The following is a 19202-nucleotide window of genomic DNA, read 5'->3' as shown; positions in this document are numbered from 1 at the left end:
TGGCGGAGGCCACGGACGCAGAAGGTGGGACTGAAAAGCAAAAGGACATTTAAGAGTGCCACTAATAGTACAGGTACCACCTAGAGAAAGCCTGTCATCTGCAGGATGAGCTCAACAGGCTGCAGATTGTCATGAAGATGAAAGCTGGATGGAGACAGAAGGACAGAGGGGGGCCTGGAGGAACTAATCAGGCATCACCTGGATGCCCTGGAAAAGGATGTTTTCTTTTTTCTTTCTTTTCTTTTCTTTTCTTTTTTTTTTTTTGAATCAGAGTCTCACTCTGTTGTCCAGGGGCACGATCTAGCTACCAAAACCTCGACCTGCTGGGCTCAGGCGATCCTTCCACCTCAGCCTTCCAGGTAGCTAGAACCACACATGCCCGACTAATTTTTTTGATTTCTTGTAGAGATGAGTTCTCGCCAAGTTGCTCAGGCTGTTCTCAAACCCCTGGACTCAGGCAGCCCTCTCACCTCGACTTCCCAAAGTGCTGGGATGACAGGCGAGAGCCACCGCACCCAGCAGATATTCTCGTAGGTGGCATCTGACAGAAGGTGTTGGAGAGACTCAGAAAGGATGGTGGGCAAGCAGCCTGGGAGAGGATTGCCAGAGGAAGGGTCAGTGGTCGAGTGTCCTCGGCCCTAGTGTGAGCTAACCAAGGTGACGGCGAAGCCCAGCGCAAGGCAGTCAAGAGCCTGGTCCCACTACATGAGGCCAGCACGGGTGACAAGCAGATGGCAGGAACGGCTGCGTCACCTGTGGGGCCCAGTGAGAAAGGGGAATGTGGGATGCCTTGCTGAAAAATTATTGAGAATCCTTAGGAGGAGGCCACAGGACAGTAGGCATGCTCAACGTTCTTCTAAGGCACACGCAGCTGCACAGACCACATGCCACATGGCCCTGCTGGTGGGCTTGAGCTCCAGGACAGGAAAGGTATTGCTGAGTTCTGCACATGCGTCATTTCACCAGATGAGACATGTGGGCCCTTCTCATGGGGGTGTGAAGAGCTGGCTTCCAGAGGGCAGGGGAGCAGCCAACAGAACTCAGAAAGCGAAAGCTAACGCCTGAGCCCTAGGGAAGCTACTGAGCTGGTTATTTTTTCCCCCTTGTACTTGGGGAGGGTGTGAGTAAAAGAAAAAAGATAATTTTAATGTGGAATGAAAAGGAAGTGATTTCACAGTAACTCCAAGAGAAGCAGATCTGTACAAGCAGTGGCTTTCCCGACAGTGTTCAGAGAGGCAGAAATGTTCGCATGGCGCTTACCAGTTGACAAAGCACATCAAAGTCCTGGTCATTTGATGCTCTGTGCAGCTTGATTCCCTCTTTAAAGATTGAGTTGGCCTTAATCTGTACACACAGGCCGTAGCAGCTCCTGCCTTTCTGATTCCAGTCACCTGCGCAAACACACTCCATTTTCCCATCCATCTGTATGAAAAATATGCTCTGGGAAGTCTCTCCCCTGTCTCAATGAAAAACCCCATGGATTGGCTCTGGCCAGGGTGCCTTTTCAGGCTCAGAGCACACCTGTGTGCCTTGACCAATTGGTTCTCGGCCTTGGATCATAAGAGCCAGAGCTTGCAGCGGGGAGGGTGGAGTCGGGGGTGCCACTGCTGCGGGAAACAGCAAGGCATGACCGGAGCTGTGGTTCTGCAGAAGATGCTACAAGGGTGATTCTGCAAAGGCCTTCGTCCGGACAAAGCTAGGAGGGACCAATGCGCTGGTCTCTCCAGCACTGCACTGCCAGCAGATGAATCCTATCTGAATGGGTACAAGTATCTGAAATGTCTTTCCAACTTGCTGAGCAGGTCCCTGGTCAATGTGGCGACCCCACGTGCCCCAGGGTCTCTGGTGAACTTCTGAAGCATAAAGATAGCATCTATAAAAGGCTGAGGCTGCATTCTGGTACCGCTCCTGCTCTTGGCCAAGTGTGTGCCTGCAAAGTGTGTCATGAAATGGATTTCAATTGAGTATATTGGGTTTTGTTAGGGAACAAGTGGGGGTGGCATTACGGGGCATCAAATAAATCCAGATTTACCCAGCAGCATGTCATAAATGTCAAAACCAAAATAATGGTGACCTTTTGAATTAGGAAAATTATGTTTTATATCCTGCCAAATACATATAATGATACTATGTCTGTTGGTTAAACAAATGGTCCTCGTGTCTATGTTAATTTAATAGTGACAGATGTGAAGTCCTACATTCAGGATAAAAACAAATGCCCGCATACACAATGGGGAATGCTTAGCTGAACACATATTTGAAAAACAACAACAAGGGGTTGGGCAGTTTTGGTCAACCATCAGACAGGAGGAGGCCACGGTCAGGTCAGGTGTGGCTGGAGAGCAGCACGTTCCACAAAGCTGAAATTCCACCCTGAATGGGGGCTGCACTCGCAGAGGGAAAGCCCCCAGCCCTGTGTGAAGCCGTGAATGTCCATCAACTCAGAAATGGGTACGGACATAGAGGAATGTTCATATCATGAAGTAATTAAAATGAATGAAATGAACCTACATAAATAAACTTACATAAATAAATCTGAAAGATAGTGTTGAGTAAAAAAAGGCAGGTTGCAAAAGAATATAGACAGTACAATAGATGTCGTTTGAATAAATGCTTCAAATTCACAAAGTTAAAAAGATAAAAGCATAAAAACAGGAGGAACTTATACCATCCTCCAGGAAGAGAGGAATGGGAATAGGATGGAGACTTTCAGTTATATCCAAAATATTTTATTTCATGTGAAAAAAAATTATTGTTGTGGTAGCTGACACCTGTAATCCCAGCACTTTGGGAGGTCAAGGTGGGAGGACTGCTTGAGCCTAGAAGTTAGAGACCAGCTCAGGCAACTCATCCCTACTCCTCAAAAATTATCTGAGGTAAATATGGCAAAAATTTTAGTAGTAGTATACATAAATAGATGTTTTTTTTATTTTCTGTACTTTATGTTTGAAGTATTTTATAACTTTAAAATAAATAATTTTAAACACATAAGTCTGTCTAACTATAAATTTTAAAAACTGCTGCTTTAGCTTCCTCTAAATTTATTTGAGTGTATATTATAAAAGCAATAAAATTAAATACATTCTGGAAAAATAGAAAAATTAATTACTCTGAATCTCTTCACTCACGAACAGCTATTGCAGTGTCTTAGTCAACTTCCTTCCATGTTCTTCCTGTGTGGGGTGTGTGTGTTTAAACACGGTCTGAGCATTGGGAGTGCTGTCCTGTTCACTCATGGCACACCCTTCCCCAAGCTGTGGCTTTGTCTCCTGGAACACCCTTTTTATTGACTTCTGTTGAAGACCTTCCACAGTGCACTCAATCGCACCGTTTTGCATAAGAACAGTCTTGAGAATCAACAGTCAAGTCTTCTCTTTTTTTTTTAGTCAGAGCCACTCCCTCGCTCAGGCTGGAGTGCAGGGGCACACTCATGGCCACCGCAGCCTCGACCTGCTGGGCTCAGGCGATCCTTCCGCCTCGGCTTTCCAAGTAGCCGGAACTAGAGGCTCCACACCTGGCTATTTTTTAAAAATTTATTTATTGTAGAGACGAGGTCTTACTAAGTTGCCCAGGCTGGTCTCGAATCCTTGGGTCGGGCAAGCCTCTTGCCTCAGCCTCCCAAAGTGCTGACAGGTTTGAACCACCATGCCCGGCCATTGTTCTTCTAAACGCCTGGGAACTCAACTGGGTGGGCCCTACTGTTGATTTCTGCAGGTCTGTGTTGTGTGGGATGACACTAAAAAGGTCTGTCACATCTGTGATATCACACTGCAGTGAAGACTATGCTTGTCAGCATCCGTCTGTGGGTTGGAAGCGTGCATATGTAAAAAGCCAACTCAGCACATGTCTTGCCTCCGAGGAATCAGGAGCTTGAACTTGCGGTGTCTGGTGTGAGCTCACATGCCCGCTGCTGGGAACACTTGCTGATCCTGGGATGCTCTTGTTCTGAGGGCTGGGGTAACAACAGTGATCATTATTCCCAGGACTTGGCGCCCTTCCCAGCTTATAGACGCTCTTAACTCCTTAGCCACCTGGCCCTCCTGGGCCCCTGAGAGGTGGGGAACAGAGGACACATGGCTGTTCCCAGATCACAGCAGTAAGTGGGAAAGTCAAGTCCACCACCCGACGCTTTGCTCTCCCTCCAGAATGCTTTTCGGCTCCCGTCCTTACAGCCAAGAAAGCGGGACTTCTGCCCTGGGCTCTGGATTTAAGGAGACCCTCCTGGGGCCCTCCAACCCTGCCGCGTAAGTCAGTCCAGGGGCCATGTCTGCTCAGAGCCCACTAGCCCACGCCTAAACCACACTCTGGGTCCCTGGAATTCCCTGAGAAATGGCCTGAGCTCTTCCAGGGCTGGTGCAAGCCCAAATCTTTATCCCGGACACAGACACTCAGCGTGTGAACACTAGGCACAAGGCCAGCATTTTGCAGGCGGTGTGCAGAGCTTAGGCCTGCCGGCTGCAGGATGCATTCAGGATCAGGGGTGTGGGTTAGGGTTAGGCACAGAAGCCGAAACCAACTTTCCCTGAAGTGTAGCTCAGGATTGCAAGGACCAAGCTGGGCACAGTGGCTCAAGCTGTGGTCCCAGCCACTCACAAGGCCAAGGCAAGAGGATCACTTGAGCCCAGGAGTTTGAGACCAACCTGGGCAGCATAGTGAGACCTCTTCTCTACAATAAATTAAGAAATTAGCTGGGTGTAGTGGCGTGCACCTGTAGTCTCAGCTACTCATGAGACTGAGGCAGGAGGATTGCTTGGGCCCTGGAGTTGGAGGTAGCAGAGTTATGACCATGCCACTGCAACTGTACTCCAGGCTGGGCGACATGTGACCTTGTCTCAAACAACAACCACAAAGAATGGTGAGACCCCAAGAATTCTAAATCCAAGCCTGGCCCTCCTGGCCATTATGAAGATATATTGGACAGAACAGGAGGATTGAATATTAACAATTATTATTAATATATTCTGTGGGGTGGTGTGCAAGCTTGATGGATAGTTTGGCATTTAGAGGTTTGGCACCTGAGCCGCCTCCTCCACTCTCATCCTGGGGCCCACAAGGGCTGAGCGCGGTCCTGGCTCTGCTTGTATCTCCCTGTGCTGTTTCCAGCCTCCCTGTTCTCTATCCAAGACTGCAGGTGTACTGAGGGGGCACAAAGGAAAGCACTCTAGAAGCCCAGGAAACAAAGCAACGTAGTGGGTAACATCCCAACAGCCAGACACCCTCGTGTATGTGTAGAAGCGGGAAATACCTAGCAGGACAAAGTAGAGCACAGCCACCTGCTGGGAGGGTGGATCTGCAGGGGAGCTGGGCTCTGGCTTCCCTGCTTGTCACCACAGAACTACCACCCTCTGTTGGTTGCTTCAAGCTGTGTCGTGGAGTCCACAGGACAGACAATATGGGAGTGATCTCACAGGCCCAGCCAGCCTCTCGCAACAGCGAGGCTGTGAGAGTTTTTACTTTAATTGCTATCGGGCAATTCCTTTCAGTCCCTTCTTCTCCAGCAATATTTCTGATCTGTGACAAAGAGTTTGACCGAACAGAGAAGCATGAAACCATGAAGACAGTTTCATTGAGCGCTTTACCCCCCACCGCCATTGAAAACAGAGATGCACACCCAAGCCCTAAATACGTAAACACCCACGTGAGGATAGCACTTTACCAAATCCGTTCCGAAAGTGATATTTCACTTGACTTTTGCAACTTGCCAAAGTCGTGTAGGTGAAGAGCGTTAAGAAGCCTGACTGGGGTCAGCAGACCAGGAACCTGGAGCTGTGATTCCAGAGGACTCAAACAGAAGGACTGGTTTTTCCAAACTTTTCATCAGGAAAAAAGAATCACCTTGTATTGCAGCCCTCACAAAGCCTCTTATATTGTGGGACTCCCTCTCCATCATTTACATTTTAATGACAAAGTTCTCGAAAACAACACATTAGCCTGAAGTCGCCTTTGACAGTGCTAGTTTTGGAAGTTGACAGAAGTCACCTGACCAGTTTTTTAAAAGTTGGAGGGAAATCTTTAGTAATGTTTCCTGGTGGTGCACTTTGTGATTGCAAGTGAGGCTTTTTAAAGATTTCTCTTTAAGGTCGTGTCTTGGGGAGACGGTGAATAGGATGGATTTTCGACACACGTGTGCATCTAAACGGTGCTCTGTCTCAAATGAGATAGATGAAAATGAAGCTAACATGCTTAGAAAAACGAAGACAAGACCTGGATGTTGAAGATGCAAGTGAAAAGTTTGGATACAGCAGCTTCATGAAACTCGAGAGAACAAACAAAACAATGTATCCAAATTAGCATTTTATACATTATGATTTAGTATTCGTGTGTAACTAAATAACTATTCTATATAGACATTTGATTATGCCATCTATATTATTACTTTATGCTACATTAGATTATGTATAAACACTTGATTATGTCGTCTATATATTTAAGTTGGCTAAAAATTGTCTGGGGCAAGAATCTTCTCACTGGAAAAATAGGAGTTGGCCTTAGGCTCAGTGACACACCACTTGGCTTTTCCAAAGTGCCCAGCTGGACCCCAAGTGAGGAAGGGGCAGGTTTGGGGACCCACAGTGGTGGTGAAGGCTACGCGCTGGCTGCCGCATCCCCACACAGCCCTTTGCAGGCTCCCAGACATGCCAGCCTTTCGTGAGGAAGGGTCTGTGGCTGTCCAGGTGCACCACTGAGGACCGTGTCTCACCACATCAGCGACTTGGGTGGGTCAGGACCCCAACAAGATGTCTCTTCTCACCTTCCACAGGCAGCCCTTGTCGGAGGCACCACCATGATCATCGGCCACGTCCTGCCGGATAAGGAGACCTCCCTCGTGGATGCCTATGAGAAATGCCGGGCTCTGGCCGACCCCAAGGTCTGCTGTGACTACGCCCTACACGTGGGGATCACCTGGTGGGCACCCAAGGTAACAGTGCTGGTGGAATCCCAAAGAAGGCACACGGGCTTTGGAAACGGAGGGACCCTTTGGTTTGGGCTGACCGGGGTGTGGCACTCTCCTGCACGTGAGAGTCACCCCTCTCACCACTATCCTAGCACCCAGTGCCAAAGCAAAAATTCTTAGGATTCCACAAAGGGAGTGCATGGGCCCATCCTGCTTAACCGAAGGAGCCCATCCTCCAGCAGACATGGAGAGCCTTGTGCTGCAACAGAGTCCAAGGCCAGAGGCCATGCCTTGGGAGTGCTGGCTCCCTGCTGTGACCACGCGATTTTAGCACCTGCTGATGTTTCTCTGAGGTGCCCTGACGGTGGAGGGCAGTGCAGCTGAGCAGTGGGCCGGCAGGGTTCAGGTATCTTATTAGCGTCAACTGCCCTGAGCTGAGGTCTCCAAACTGAGATTCCTATCCTGGCTCAGCACTGCCTGGTGTGAATGGACCCAGGTACGCGGACTTCCTACGGGCCGAGCTCCTGCTCTGAGAAGTGCTGAGGCTGCCCTGGACTGTGACAGGGGCTGCTTCCACTGAGCCCTTCTTAGCATGGCCTCTGTGCCCACCCTGTGTCTGTGTCCCAGAACTCTGGCTTTCCTGGTCAGAGTCCAGTCTCTTCCCCCTGGAGTCCCATGTCATTGCTCTTCCTGAAAGCAGACACACATTTAGATTTTGCTTTGTTTCTGGAGTTTTGCTACCTATCACTCCAGGGAAGCAGCCTGGATATTCATTCTTTCTTCAGTTACTTATTAAGACCCATGTACCAACACTCTGGCGGGTGCCCTGGAATCAGAAATAACAGGCATCAGGAAGTTCTGCCAACTTGGGAAGTGCCTCTTCTTTTTTCCTTAAAAACCCACGTGTAGGGGCACATGACATGAATAAGGGTATCTGATCTCAAGCCAGGCAAATGGAGACCAAAGGGAGGCCCAAACTTTACAAACTTTGCCTGTACGATGATCACTTATATACCTAATCTTGAATTGTACCCCACATCTTTAAAATAAAATAAATTTTTAAAAAAGAAGAAAAAACCCATTTGTAACTGCTGCTAATTGGAGTGTATATCCAGGGCAACTTCAGTCTATGCTCCTGACCGGCCATCCTCAAGCTTTCACCTCACATAAACTCTGTACTTGATCATTAAAAAAGAAGAAGTAGAAGCAGCAGCTTTACAAAGTTCTCCAGTTGCAGGCTCTAGTCTAAAGGGCCTCACAGCCTTCAGAGATGTGCTAAAGTCTCACTATGCTTCTGCCCTTGGGCTGTGGCCTTGAGTTGGGGCTCACAGGCTCTCTTCCATTCTTGGTGACCGGGCCTTTAGAGGGCCTTGGGGCACCCTGACCCTCCCAGCATGAAGGCCCCTCCTCCTGGTACCAGGCCAGAGGCACAGACTGTGCTGAGGGTCAACCATCCCTTATCTCAGAGGGGGTCTCCTTCCTGGACACCCTCCTGGGCAAGTGCCCCCTACCCAAACCTCTCCCCATTCCCTTCCCCTGAGTTGGCCTGGAATGGAGGGTCTCAGAGTCCCAGCAACACTGAAGCCAGTCCAGGCCAGCCTCAGCACCCAGAGGTTGTGGGGACTCTCGTGCATCTGGAGTTTTTAATTCTTTTTTATAATCAAGAAAAGGTTTCTAATTACAAACATTGAGAACAGCAAAGAAAGGAAACGTGTGATCCAATAGCCCCAACACATTCCCCACTGCTACTTTATCTTGCTTATCTCCAGTCTTTCTCCACACGTTCTTTCAGAGTAACTTTTTCTCTCATGGGTGCACCTTTTCTGTTTTGCCGCATTGTCTTCTGACCAGCAATATCACAGCCACCGACTGTTCTATCAGGTAGATGAACCTGAAGTTATTTTCCTATTGCTAGACCAGTGTTGCTTTCATTGTTTTCCTAGTGCGAATAATGTTACGAAGACCCATATTCTCATAACCTTGTTCATGTTTTGTTCCTAAGTTCGATCCTAAACTCGATCTTCCCAGGGTGGCTGGATTTTTAGCATTAGTGTGCCTTCTTTGTAACACCAGGGAATCGGTCACAGGAATCAGTCATCCTTCCTGTGATTACCATCACGGCTGGTTGGGAGACAACACAGGACAAGCCTGGGTGACAGGAGAAACGGACCATAACGTGGCAGTGTGGGCCCTACAACTGTCTTGCCAGGCAACTTTCCAGGCACGTCTGCACCCACTTGCTCAGGCAACCTCACGACAGCCTGCGGGTGGGAAGACAGTGAGGCAGAGAGGCTGCGGGTGTCCTGTGGTGGCGCCTGACCTGGGGCAGCCCACGTCTCCTGCCAGTCGGCCCCTCGTGTGTCGGCACCCATGCGGCATGCCCTTTGTGTTTGTGTTCCAGGTGAAGGCAGAGATGGAGACACTGGTGAGGGAGAAGGGTGTCAACTCATTCCAGATGTTCATGACCTACAAAGACTTGTGCATGCTTCGAGACAGTGAGCTGTACCAAGTATTCGACGCTTGCAAGGACATCGGGGCAATCCCCCGCGTCCATGCCGAAAACGGGGAGCTCGTGGCTGAGGCAAGTCTGCACCAGTGGAGACCATTATCGGGGGGGGGTCCTGACCGCCTGCCACCGACCCTGCAGGTTCAGACAAAGCAAGTCGTGAAATAGAGTTGAAACGTGAGCACTCCGGGTGACAAATCTTGGTCAGAACACCCAAACTTCCACTGTCTGTAAGGAAGAAATAGCTCCTTATGGTCCCAAAGGATTTCCAGGTCTTGGCTGATGGTGTCTTGATTCTAACAATGAGAGATTTAAATTCCGTTATAGCAGAGAACTTGGAGCACTTCTGAGAAATGTCTGTCATGATTTGACATGCAGAGTGAGTAAGAGTCAGCCTCCCACTTCCCTTCTCCTCCTCAGAGGAGTTACGGAGATCGGTCCACTGGTACCAGCAAAGATGAGGCTCTGTGTTTCTCGGTCTTGGGAGAAGGGTTAGCCTGGAAGTCACTGGAAGCTAGATAAACTTGTCTGGGTTTCCAGGGAGGAAATTCTGTTTTTCAACCAATATAGAGTGTTTGTCTTTGGGGCCCCAGGCCTGCTTGCTAGTTGCCGAACTACATTTTTAAGAGAAAAAGATAAGTTGAGGCATTATGCAGTGAGAATCGGGGGAGCGCTGTGGGAGGGGGGTGTGCATATCCTGCCTGCCTTAGAAGATCCACCCATGGAAGTGGGAGGAGTACCACAGCATAGGCCACGTAGGGGAGCAGGCCCCTTCTAGCAGATGTCACCGTCCCTGGGACTCCGTATTTGCTTATGTCCTCTCGATTTTCTTTCTCTTGCTGTTCTTCAGGGTGCTAAAGAGGCGCTGGATCTGGGTATCACAGGCCCAGAAGGAATCGAGATCAGTCGTCCAGAAGAGGTGAGAACAACGTCCCGTGGCCATCGTCCACGTCTTTCATGTAGACTCACAGGATCTTCTGTGATGGAAGAGACTTCAAAAGTACAAGTTGTATCCCTCTCTCTATGGGTGAAATTCCACCTGGAAGAATCTTCCTTCCAGGGGGAATCTTCCTCCATGTTGATACCATGACCTTGAGCTTCCTTGGAAGAGATACTTAGGAGAACCATACCCACCACATTTGATTCTGACTTCTAGGATCTGGAGGAGACACTGTTAGCACATCTGGGATTGCTTTGCCTAAAACAGAATCGAGAGGCCAAAGACAGACTGAAAGAGCCATCAGATATCAGAAGAAGTTTCAAACTATAAACTCAGCATTTTAAAGATGAGACCCCGTTGAGCAGCTGAGGAATACTTTGGGCCCTTCTCACCAGAAACAGGAGACACATATATGCCCGTGCTAATCCCCAGTTACTCACTGAAATGGTCATTAAAAGCCCTGTTCTCAGCTGGATGCAGTAGCTTACGCCTGAAATCTCAGCACAGGCAGGGAGGCTGAGGCGAGAGGATCACTTGAACCCAGGGGTTTGAGACTAGCCTGGGCAGTATAGCAAGACCCCCATCTTACAAAAAATTTAAAAATTAGCCAGGCGCGGTGACACGCACTTATAGTCCCAGGTACTCGGGAGGCTGAAGCAGAGGCTTGCCTGAGCCCAGGAAGTCAAGGCTGCAGGCAGCCATGATCGTGTCACTGCACTCTGGCATGGGCGACAGAGCGAGATCCCAACAAAAAAAAAGAAAAAATAGCCCTGTTCTCCTCTGCCCTCTGGTTTTATCCTCGCTCACATTCTGCTCTAGGGGGCCCATATTAGACAAGTAATGCCTCCTTGCCCTTGACCCTCTTCCGGCATTCTCTGCCACTTGTAACGACGTCTCATTCCACCAAAAACCGTAAGTGCAGAGTGGTGGCTGGATGTTCACGAGGGATTAAGGAGGGGTTCATGGGACAAGGAGCACTGCCATCACCCAAGAACCAGGCAGGCTGCTAGGGAGTCCCACGTTACCCTGATCTGCCCCATCTGTCAGAGCCCTTGAACATGGGTCCTGTCCTGGCACCCTTGAATTGGTAGGGTAACTCACACCAGACTCCACAAGTGCATGGGGGCTGTGCCGGTGAGAGCAGGACTGGACTCCGTGGTGCAACACTGGGAAAGGGCAAGGCTTTGGCCACCATGGTTGTAGCAGTAAAACTGATCACCATCCTCATCTGCCAGTTAAAGAGGAGGGTCCTGGGTCTACCCTAGGAGCAATTCTGTCCCCAGAGGACACTGGGCAATGTCCCAAGGTAGCTTGGCTCTCCCACCTGGGGAAGGGCACCTCTTGCATCTGGTAGGTCGAGGCAGGGGTGCTGCTGGACATCCCCCGATGCACGGACGGCCCTGTCCCAGAGAATCATCTGACTCAAAACACCAAGAGTGCCGCGGTGTGAAACTCCAACCCGGGCTCTTTTCCAGGTTGAAATCAGCCACTGTGGCACCTTTGCTGCAGCTCCAAGGTGGCTGTGGAGGGAGGCACCGGAAAGCAGGGGAGTGGGACTCTGAGCTTTCGTGGCTTTTGTTTTGTTGCCTTTTACTTAAGCTTGAGCAGCATCTGGCAAGGGTGTGTCTGGCCTTCCAAATCCTGGGATTCTCTCTCTGTGAGCCCCGGTGGTTGACTTGGCACCCTGCCCAGGCCTTTCCCAGAGCCAGCCACTGTGGGTTCAGTTGACCGCCCCCCCACACACATATTTTATCCAGCACTTATAGGGTGGGCTGTCGGGTAGGTGTGGGCTTGCTTCTAGGAGAAGGTGACAAGGAGAGGGTCACTGTTTGGTTCCTTCCTGTGCTTTGTCTCTAACAGCTGGAAGCTGAAGCCACTCACCGTGTTATCACCATTGCAAACAGGGTAAGTAGTGGACGTCCACTCCAGGGCTGACACCGGCCTCTCCAGGGCAGCCCTGTCCTGCTCGGGGTGCTGGCACCACCCCAGGCCCAGGAGCCAACAGAGCCTGCTCCGTGAGCCTTGTCCCTCCCACAGTCTGGCACCTGCTCTCCGCTGGCCATTCACTGGCTGAAGTCTTGGTTCCTTGCTCCAGTGTAAATGGCTCCCGAGGGAGGCGGGGGAGGTAGAGGGACCACAGAGCCCAGCTGTAGCGTTTCTTTTAGAGGAGTCAGTGAGGACACTTTTTGCTTAAAGAACCGTGACTTAAACTCATGCCACCAGGCCATCGGTTTCCTGCTGTCCTCCCCGGTGTGGTGCGGGGCAAAGCCCAGCAGGGTTGTGAGACGCTGGCAGGGTGTGGGGAGCAAGGGGATGAGGCACCACAAGTTCTGACCAAGGATGGCTGGGAGGGTGGGAGAAGCCACGGACGGGAAAGCACTTCACAAAGAGCTGCGTGCTGTGCCGAGGTGGTCTCCCCCACCGCCGTGCCAGGGCACGACGGCTCTGGTGGTTGGCTGCCTTCTCCGGACAGGGCTTTCCAGACTTTTCCCCTTGCTCCCCACAGCACCCCTCGGCAGAAACAGGAACTTGGACGGGCAGTCTCAGACCCAGGCAAGCCCACTGGATTAGAAATTGGGGGGAAGTCCTGCAGTAGCCCCCCAGCGATTCAAGTGGGTGCTAATGCTTGGGCACCTCTTCTGGGGTGACCTGGGCTACCCCGAAGGATGCAAGCATGCAGGAGGGGTTTTGGGAACATCTGGGGTAGCAGAGAAGCCGTGGATCAGCCAGTCTCAGATCTAGTCAGTAAGCATGTGCGAAGCACAACTAACCTTAGAGAAGAAGCTCGTCAAGTTCCAATCCAGGGGTCCGTTCACAAGGTCCGCCCTGTCTGGCCTGAACACTGACCCCTGACCCCTTGGACTCTGGCTTCTCCAGGGTGCACTCCGTCCACTGATGAGCAGCCTTCAGAGTGCAGACCATAATTTCAGACGTGGAATGCAATACACACCTGACTCCAGGTCACACATTTAAGAGCAGGAAATTAAAACAGGAAAAGCAGCCTGTCCCTTTACGAGGTAGTCAGTGGGAGAAACATGAGGTTCAGACTTGACAGGCTTCACCTCACGGGCCAGCCTTCCTGGTTTGACCTTACAGGCTGACCTTCCCGGCGGCTCTGGTGCTAGCCACTGCTGGCTGCCCCCTTGCCTCATGCCGCTCCTCAGCTGTGTTTGTGACCATCACCTTGAAAGTGGGCTTAAGCGACACAGGAGCGGTACCGGTGCCAAGATTGTTGTAGTGCTCGCTAAGTCTGGACTTCCACTGTTTCTTGTGTCTAGACCCACTGTCCCATCTACCTGGTCAACGTGTCTAGCATCTCGGCCGGTGACGTGATCGCAGCTGCCAAGATGCAAGGTGGGTTCTTGGTGCACACGGGTCGGGTCGTGTGGTGTACTGGAGACAGACAGCCTGCCGGCAGTGCGCCATGCAAGCTCCAGAGGCTGGGACCTGAGCCCTGCCCTGCCCCTCTGCAGTCTTCCTCAGAACCACCCTGCACTCGCTCCGTTTCCATCTCTAGAGCCTGAGTTTTCTTGTCTGCATGTTTGTATACATAATAGCTTCACAGAGGCATCTGTCGCCTCTCCTGGGTCTGGCAAAATTTTCCAAATTTTAAACCCATTCACTAGCTAGTCTTTTGGCCTCTTGGGTTGTACTCACAGTTGCCTTGGCAACTAACCTAAAATCCTCGATTCCGTGGGCATTTGCGGGGGTGTCTGGGAAGTCCCTGGAGAAGGACCAGTATGTGGACTCAGCTTCTCCATGGAGCCTCCTGGAACTTGGAGTGTGGGCCCACGGAGCATTTGTGTGACTCCGGTTGCCAACTGCCCAGCAGTTCCTGAAGGCTTTGTGTTTTCTTGGCGTCTAGCCCCTCTGGAGTGCTGGTGAGGGCCTGACCACAGGAGAAACCAAGTCACGGGCACAGACACACCTGCAGATAGAAATCAGAGGCAAGGTTATCCCACCTTCACACAGCCACTCTCTCGTTGAAACCCTCTGTGGAGTCTCACCTAGACTGTTGTCCTGGTCTTCTGACTGGGCTCCCACCTCCTGTCCCCCTTGGTCTTCTGACTGGGCTCCCACCTCCTGTCCCCCTGCCCTCCAGCCTTGCCACAGAGCCCACCCTGAGCGAGTCTCTGGAAGCTTCTCACAGCACCTGGCTGTTCAGAAAACGGTCCAGACTGCTCCTTAGCATGGCATCCACAGCACTGCGTGCCTGTCACCCAGTCCCCAACCCCTTCTCCCAACAGCACCCACACACACTCCAGTCGAGCCGGACTCCTCCAAGTGCTGTGTGGTGCAGTCCAGGCTTGGCGCCATGTCCTCTGCTCTCCTCGCCACAGTCAGCAGAAGAGGGAAGCTCTCTGGACTTAAACGCAGCTGTGCTCAAGTGCCCGAGTGCGCCCGGGCAGGGTCCCTCCTGTCTCTGGCCTCACTCCTTCACCTGTGAGAGGCTCTGGCCGGGACCTCCCGGCTCCATGGACTCCTAGTTATGGTCTCAACCTTCTCCTTCCAGGGAAGGTTGTGCTGGCCGAGACCACCACCGCGCATGCCACGCTCACAGGCCTACACTACTACCACCAGGACTGGTCGCACGCAGCCGCCTATGTCACAGTGCCGCCCCTGAGACTGGACACCAACACGTCCACCTACCTCATGAGCCTGCTGGCCAAGTAAGGTGCTCGGCAGCACAGCCACTGACTCACGATGCATGCACTCGGGGCGTGTAGGTCTTTGCGAAGAGGCACAGAAATCCCAGGAAATGAGCCTGATCATTGTGCCCATAGGGTTGCCTTTGTTTTATCACCTCCTCCAGAGCCCATCAAGTAATTGCCCTCCTGTGGGCTTCTGTGACCCCTCGCTTTGAAGAAGCTTCTGAGGTGTGAGCGTGAAGAGCATAGGTAAAGCTGTGAACACAGGTTATCAGAATTCTGAAGGACATAGGTATCTTCCTCTAAAGCCCAGAGGGGAGCTTTGACGAGTCCTAGAATATGTGGGGCCCGTCCCATCTTTCTTCAGGCCTCCCTCCTCCTGTGTGTTTCTCCTTCTTCCCTCTCCTTTCCCTTCCTCCTTCTTTTTCTCCCTCTTCTCCCTTGTGCTCTCCATCCAGGTCTTTGCTCCAGCCCCTCTTTCTCGCATGCTTTTTCCCGTTCAATCCCAATCTAAAGAAAGAGGTTTGATGAACAGTCTGAGTTCGGTGGGAATTCTCAGACTTAGTTTTGTCCCAGTACCTGCTGCTTCTTTCTCTCCCCTCGTAACAGCTCAAGGAGAGCTCAAGTGAGCTTTCTCCTCACTCTGGGGCATTCAAGCCCCATCCAGTTTAGGAGTTAGTTTCCTCCTCTCCCTGTCCCGGTTCAGGTTGGGTTGGGTAGAGGGATTAGGAAAAAAGGTGGGGGCTTCTTCTCCATACCAAGCGTGCCTCTGTCCCACAAGCTGGACCCCTGTGAGCACGGGCCCTGGCAGGGCAGCTTAAGCCTGGCCACCTATGCAGTGTCCGGGGCCCAGAGGATGCTCACGTGGCCTTTCTGCTCCCTGCAGTGGCAGGGCAGGCTGTCCCACTCAGAGGCTTAGAGGCAGCTCCATCCGTCCACTGCCCAGGCAGGGGCCCCCAGCTGCCACCCTTGCTCTTCACAAGTGAGCCTCTTGGCTTTGGGGCAGGCTGGTGGGGAGCCCACTCAGCCCAGCAAAGAGGAGGGGGGAAGGAACCCAGGACTCCTCATCCTGCAGCACTCTGGCTCCCTCCGGCTCCTGCGCTCATAGATTTGGGGGGGCAGGAAATGCTTCTTTGGTGCGGGGGGGGGCAGTGGAGGACAGTGACCAGCCCCCCACAGGTGGCTCTCTTTAGACGAGGCTCATCTCATTCGCGTCCTTAGCTCTCAGTCCTGGTTGCCAACAGCTGGAAAATTCCCACTCCCATCTTGTAATGCTAATGACCGAGAGACAAGTGTGAGATGTGGGACTTGCAAGTGTAGGTGGAGTGCAGTCCATCGGGTCGTGGGCGGAAGTGGCTCTGTGGAGGGCAGTGACTTCTGTGGCACGGTGGCAGTAGTTACATTCTGCCGAGTGAGTTTGGTGGGCCCCAAGCAGCTGCAGTTCCTACAGACGAAAGCAAACTCAGAGGGTGAAGGTGAAGGGGAAATGCTCGATCAGCGCTTCTCTTAAAAACGCTTTTCATTGGGAAAAATCACCCTCCTTTTCATCATGATCGATACAACAAAACAATTATCGAGAACCGCTATAATAACATCGGCTTCGTGCAAGGTCAGAGAAGCTTTTGAAATATCTCTGCTTCCTACAGGCAAATTTGCTGAAAGGACAAAAAGATAACAAGTGTCCCAACCCACCCAAATTACCATGCCCAAGCCCACACAAATTCAAATAGACGGGAGAGAAAGTATTATTCATTGAATAATTTAAGCTTTTACAGCTAGCCTATTTGTCAAATTTATTTTAATTATTTAAATTAATTCTATTTTAAGTAGGATTGTAATTTCATGTACTGAGACTAGATCGAACCTTCTTTTTTTCGAACCCCCTTTTTAATCAGTGCATATTGTAAATTGTGCTAATGTATAGGCTTTGGAGAATAATTTTAACATTTTAATTGTTTATAGGAATTTGTGTGTACCATGATGTTGCCTTTATAACACATTGTTGGCTATAAATTATGTGATGCAAAATGCTTAATAGAGAACTCAGATACCAGTTATCATTCCTATAAGAAAATAATTATCTCTTTTAGGATATGACTTGTCAGGCTATATAGGAATAAAAAGTACAATCCATAGATATAAGGATTTGTCCTTTATTCAAAACATGGCTCCTTAGAGGAAACAGAATTGTTGTCATTTGAACAGGTAATATTTTTAAGTGCTTGACAACGTCATTCCTGTTTTAAACTTTGAACACTTTGGGTGTTTTTTGTCTCCCAGACCCAGTGTGGCACCTCCTGGAAAGAGACCCCAAGCATTCACACGGCTCCGTGGGCCCCTTTGTGTAGGAGACTTGCTAGGAAGTTGGGTAATCAGGAGACTTGTTGATCAAAGAGTGGGAACTGAGCTCGTGGCTCTCGGGGCCCCGACCTGCACTCCACGACTCTGCGGTGCGGGTCTTCTGGGCTAAGCCCTACCCAGGTATCTGGGGGGCTCCTGAGGAGACCCCTGAAGAGTCCTCTCGTCTCTGGGGAGCTGAGGTCCAGAGGGTGTGACGAGCCCTCGCGGCTCCAGCACAAGCCGCTGCTAGGGAAAGGGTCCCTCCCGCGGGCCGAGCAGTCTCGTTGGCCCAGCCTGCAGCCCAGGAAGAGCTGAGTCCTCTAACTGCAAGGCGGCCAAAGGCGCAGTCATCTGGCAGGAGCTGTGACTGGTGAGCCTGCCAGGCCCCCGGGAGACCGCCCTATGAGTGGCCATTGGCTGAAAGCCTTGAGAAGATGCTGCCTTGGCAAGGCAAACAACGCCTTCTGCTCCCAGATCGCCTTCTGAAGTGGACGTCTTAAGTGGCCGCCACACTCACGAGGCTCTGCTGCCTCCCGCCAAGTGAAACTGGTGCCTCCTCCTGAGCCCCAGCCCCATGGTGTAGTCCCGGCCCTGCCCCCTCTCCCCCAACCGCCTGCTCCAGCCAGGCCCCTCCTGGCCCCCAAGGACGTTTCCTCCAGGGGTTGTCCGGTCTACATGGGCATCCGCTCTCCTCACGCCTCCCTGCCTCTGAGCCCTGGCCGACAGAGATCTCTGGTGTGGCCAGCTGCCTGCCTCCCTCCCTTAACAGTGGTCTTGCTGCTGCACGCCCTCTCCCACCGTCCCACCCAGAGTAGCCCGCAGGGACTTGCATGGAGGACAAGGTGGTCATGGATGGGCCAGGGATGAACAACTGACCCGCATTCCACTCTTGGTTTACAAAGTCAGGCCTCTCTTCTGCCTTGTCCCTCCTTCCCCTTCTGGGCCGTTAGAGCCCTCACATCCAGGGAAGGCTGTGGGGTCAAGTCGTTCAGCAAAAATGAACACCGACCCTGAACTTGAAAACACGAGGTGCCAACTGAAGGGGCTTGGGCAGCTAATGAGAGGAGGTTGGCCTGTTATTCCATGATGGAAAAACCACCTGTGCTGCCTCATGTTGGCTAAATCTTGGGTTCATTTTCTCTGTCCACTGTCTTCACTCTAAGAAATGCCATCCTGGCTGGCCTCGGTGGTTCAGCCTGTAATCCCAGCACTTTGGGAGGCCGAGGTGAGTGAATTGCCTGAGCCCATGGGTTCGAGACCCACCTGGGCAACTTGGTGAGACCTCATCTCTACAATAAATCAAAAATTAGCTGGGTGTGGTGGCACGTGCCTATAGTTCTGCCTATAGGCACCTGAACCCAGCAGGTTGAGGCTGCGGTGGCCGTGAGTGTACCACTGCACTCCAACCTGGGTGACTGAGTGAGACTCCAACTCAAACAAAAATAAAAATAAAAAATACCATCCCAAAGGTGTTCCCTGATGTCTCTGGTGGCACGGAGTGTCTGCGCCACACCGCACACACACCGCCCTTCTGCAGGCTAGTAAACTGAGGTTCACGTGGATTAAGCAGTGCAGTGGTCACACAGCCATGAGGCCGACGCTGGAGTCAGCTTTGCCTGTTCCCCAGCAGAGGCTTTCCCCCTGCCGGTCTCCCCCTGGCCACCCTTCCCTCACGGATCATGTCCTTCTCTCCACCCAGTGATACGCTGAACATTGTGGCCTCGGACCACCGGCCTTTCACCACAAAACAGAAAGCTATGGGCAAGGAAGATTTCACCAAGATCCCGCACGGCGTGAGCGGCGTTCAGGATCGCATGAGCGTCATCTGGGAGAGAGGCGTGGTATGATGTGTTCTGTGCCGCCCCACCCCAT

General features: G+C 51.5%; 1 protein-coding gene across 1 annotated transcript in view; it reads left to right on the top strand.

Annotated features, from left to right (window-relative positions):
• DPYSL5 (dihydropyrimidinase like 5) overlaps positions 1-19202 on the top strand; it is a 77874-nt gene that overhangs the window by 50155 nt on the left and 8517 nt on the right. The window contains exons 3-9 of the mRNA XM_008049200.1: positions 6761-6919; positions 9297-9476; positions 10252-10320; positions 12202-12246; positions 13620-13695; positions 14855-15011; positions 19030-19171. Of these exons, the coding sequence (XP_008047391.1) occupies positions 6761-6919; positions 9297-9476; positions 10252-10320; positions 12202-12246; positions 13620-13695; positions 14855-15011; positions 19030-19171 (828 nt within the window). The remainder of the gene's footprint in view (positions 1-6760; positions 6920-9296; positions 9477-10251; positions 10321-12201; positions 12247-13619; positions 13696-14854; positions 15012-19029; positions 19172-19202) is intronic.

The sequence above is a fragment of the Carlito syrichta genome, unplaced genomic scaffold (assembly GCF_000164805.1).
Source record: "Carlito syrichta isolate Samal-C Ts95f unplaced genomic scaffold, Tarsius_syrichta-2.0.1 Scaffold130695, whole genome shotgun sequence".
Lineage (NCBI taxonomy): Eukaryota > Metazoa > Chordata > Mammalia > Primates > Tarsiidae > Carlito > Carlito syrichta.
The sequence above is the reverse complement of the archived record's forward strand: the minus strand, read 5'-3'. Positions and strand labels throughout refer to the sequence as shown.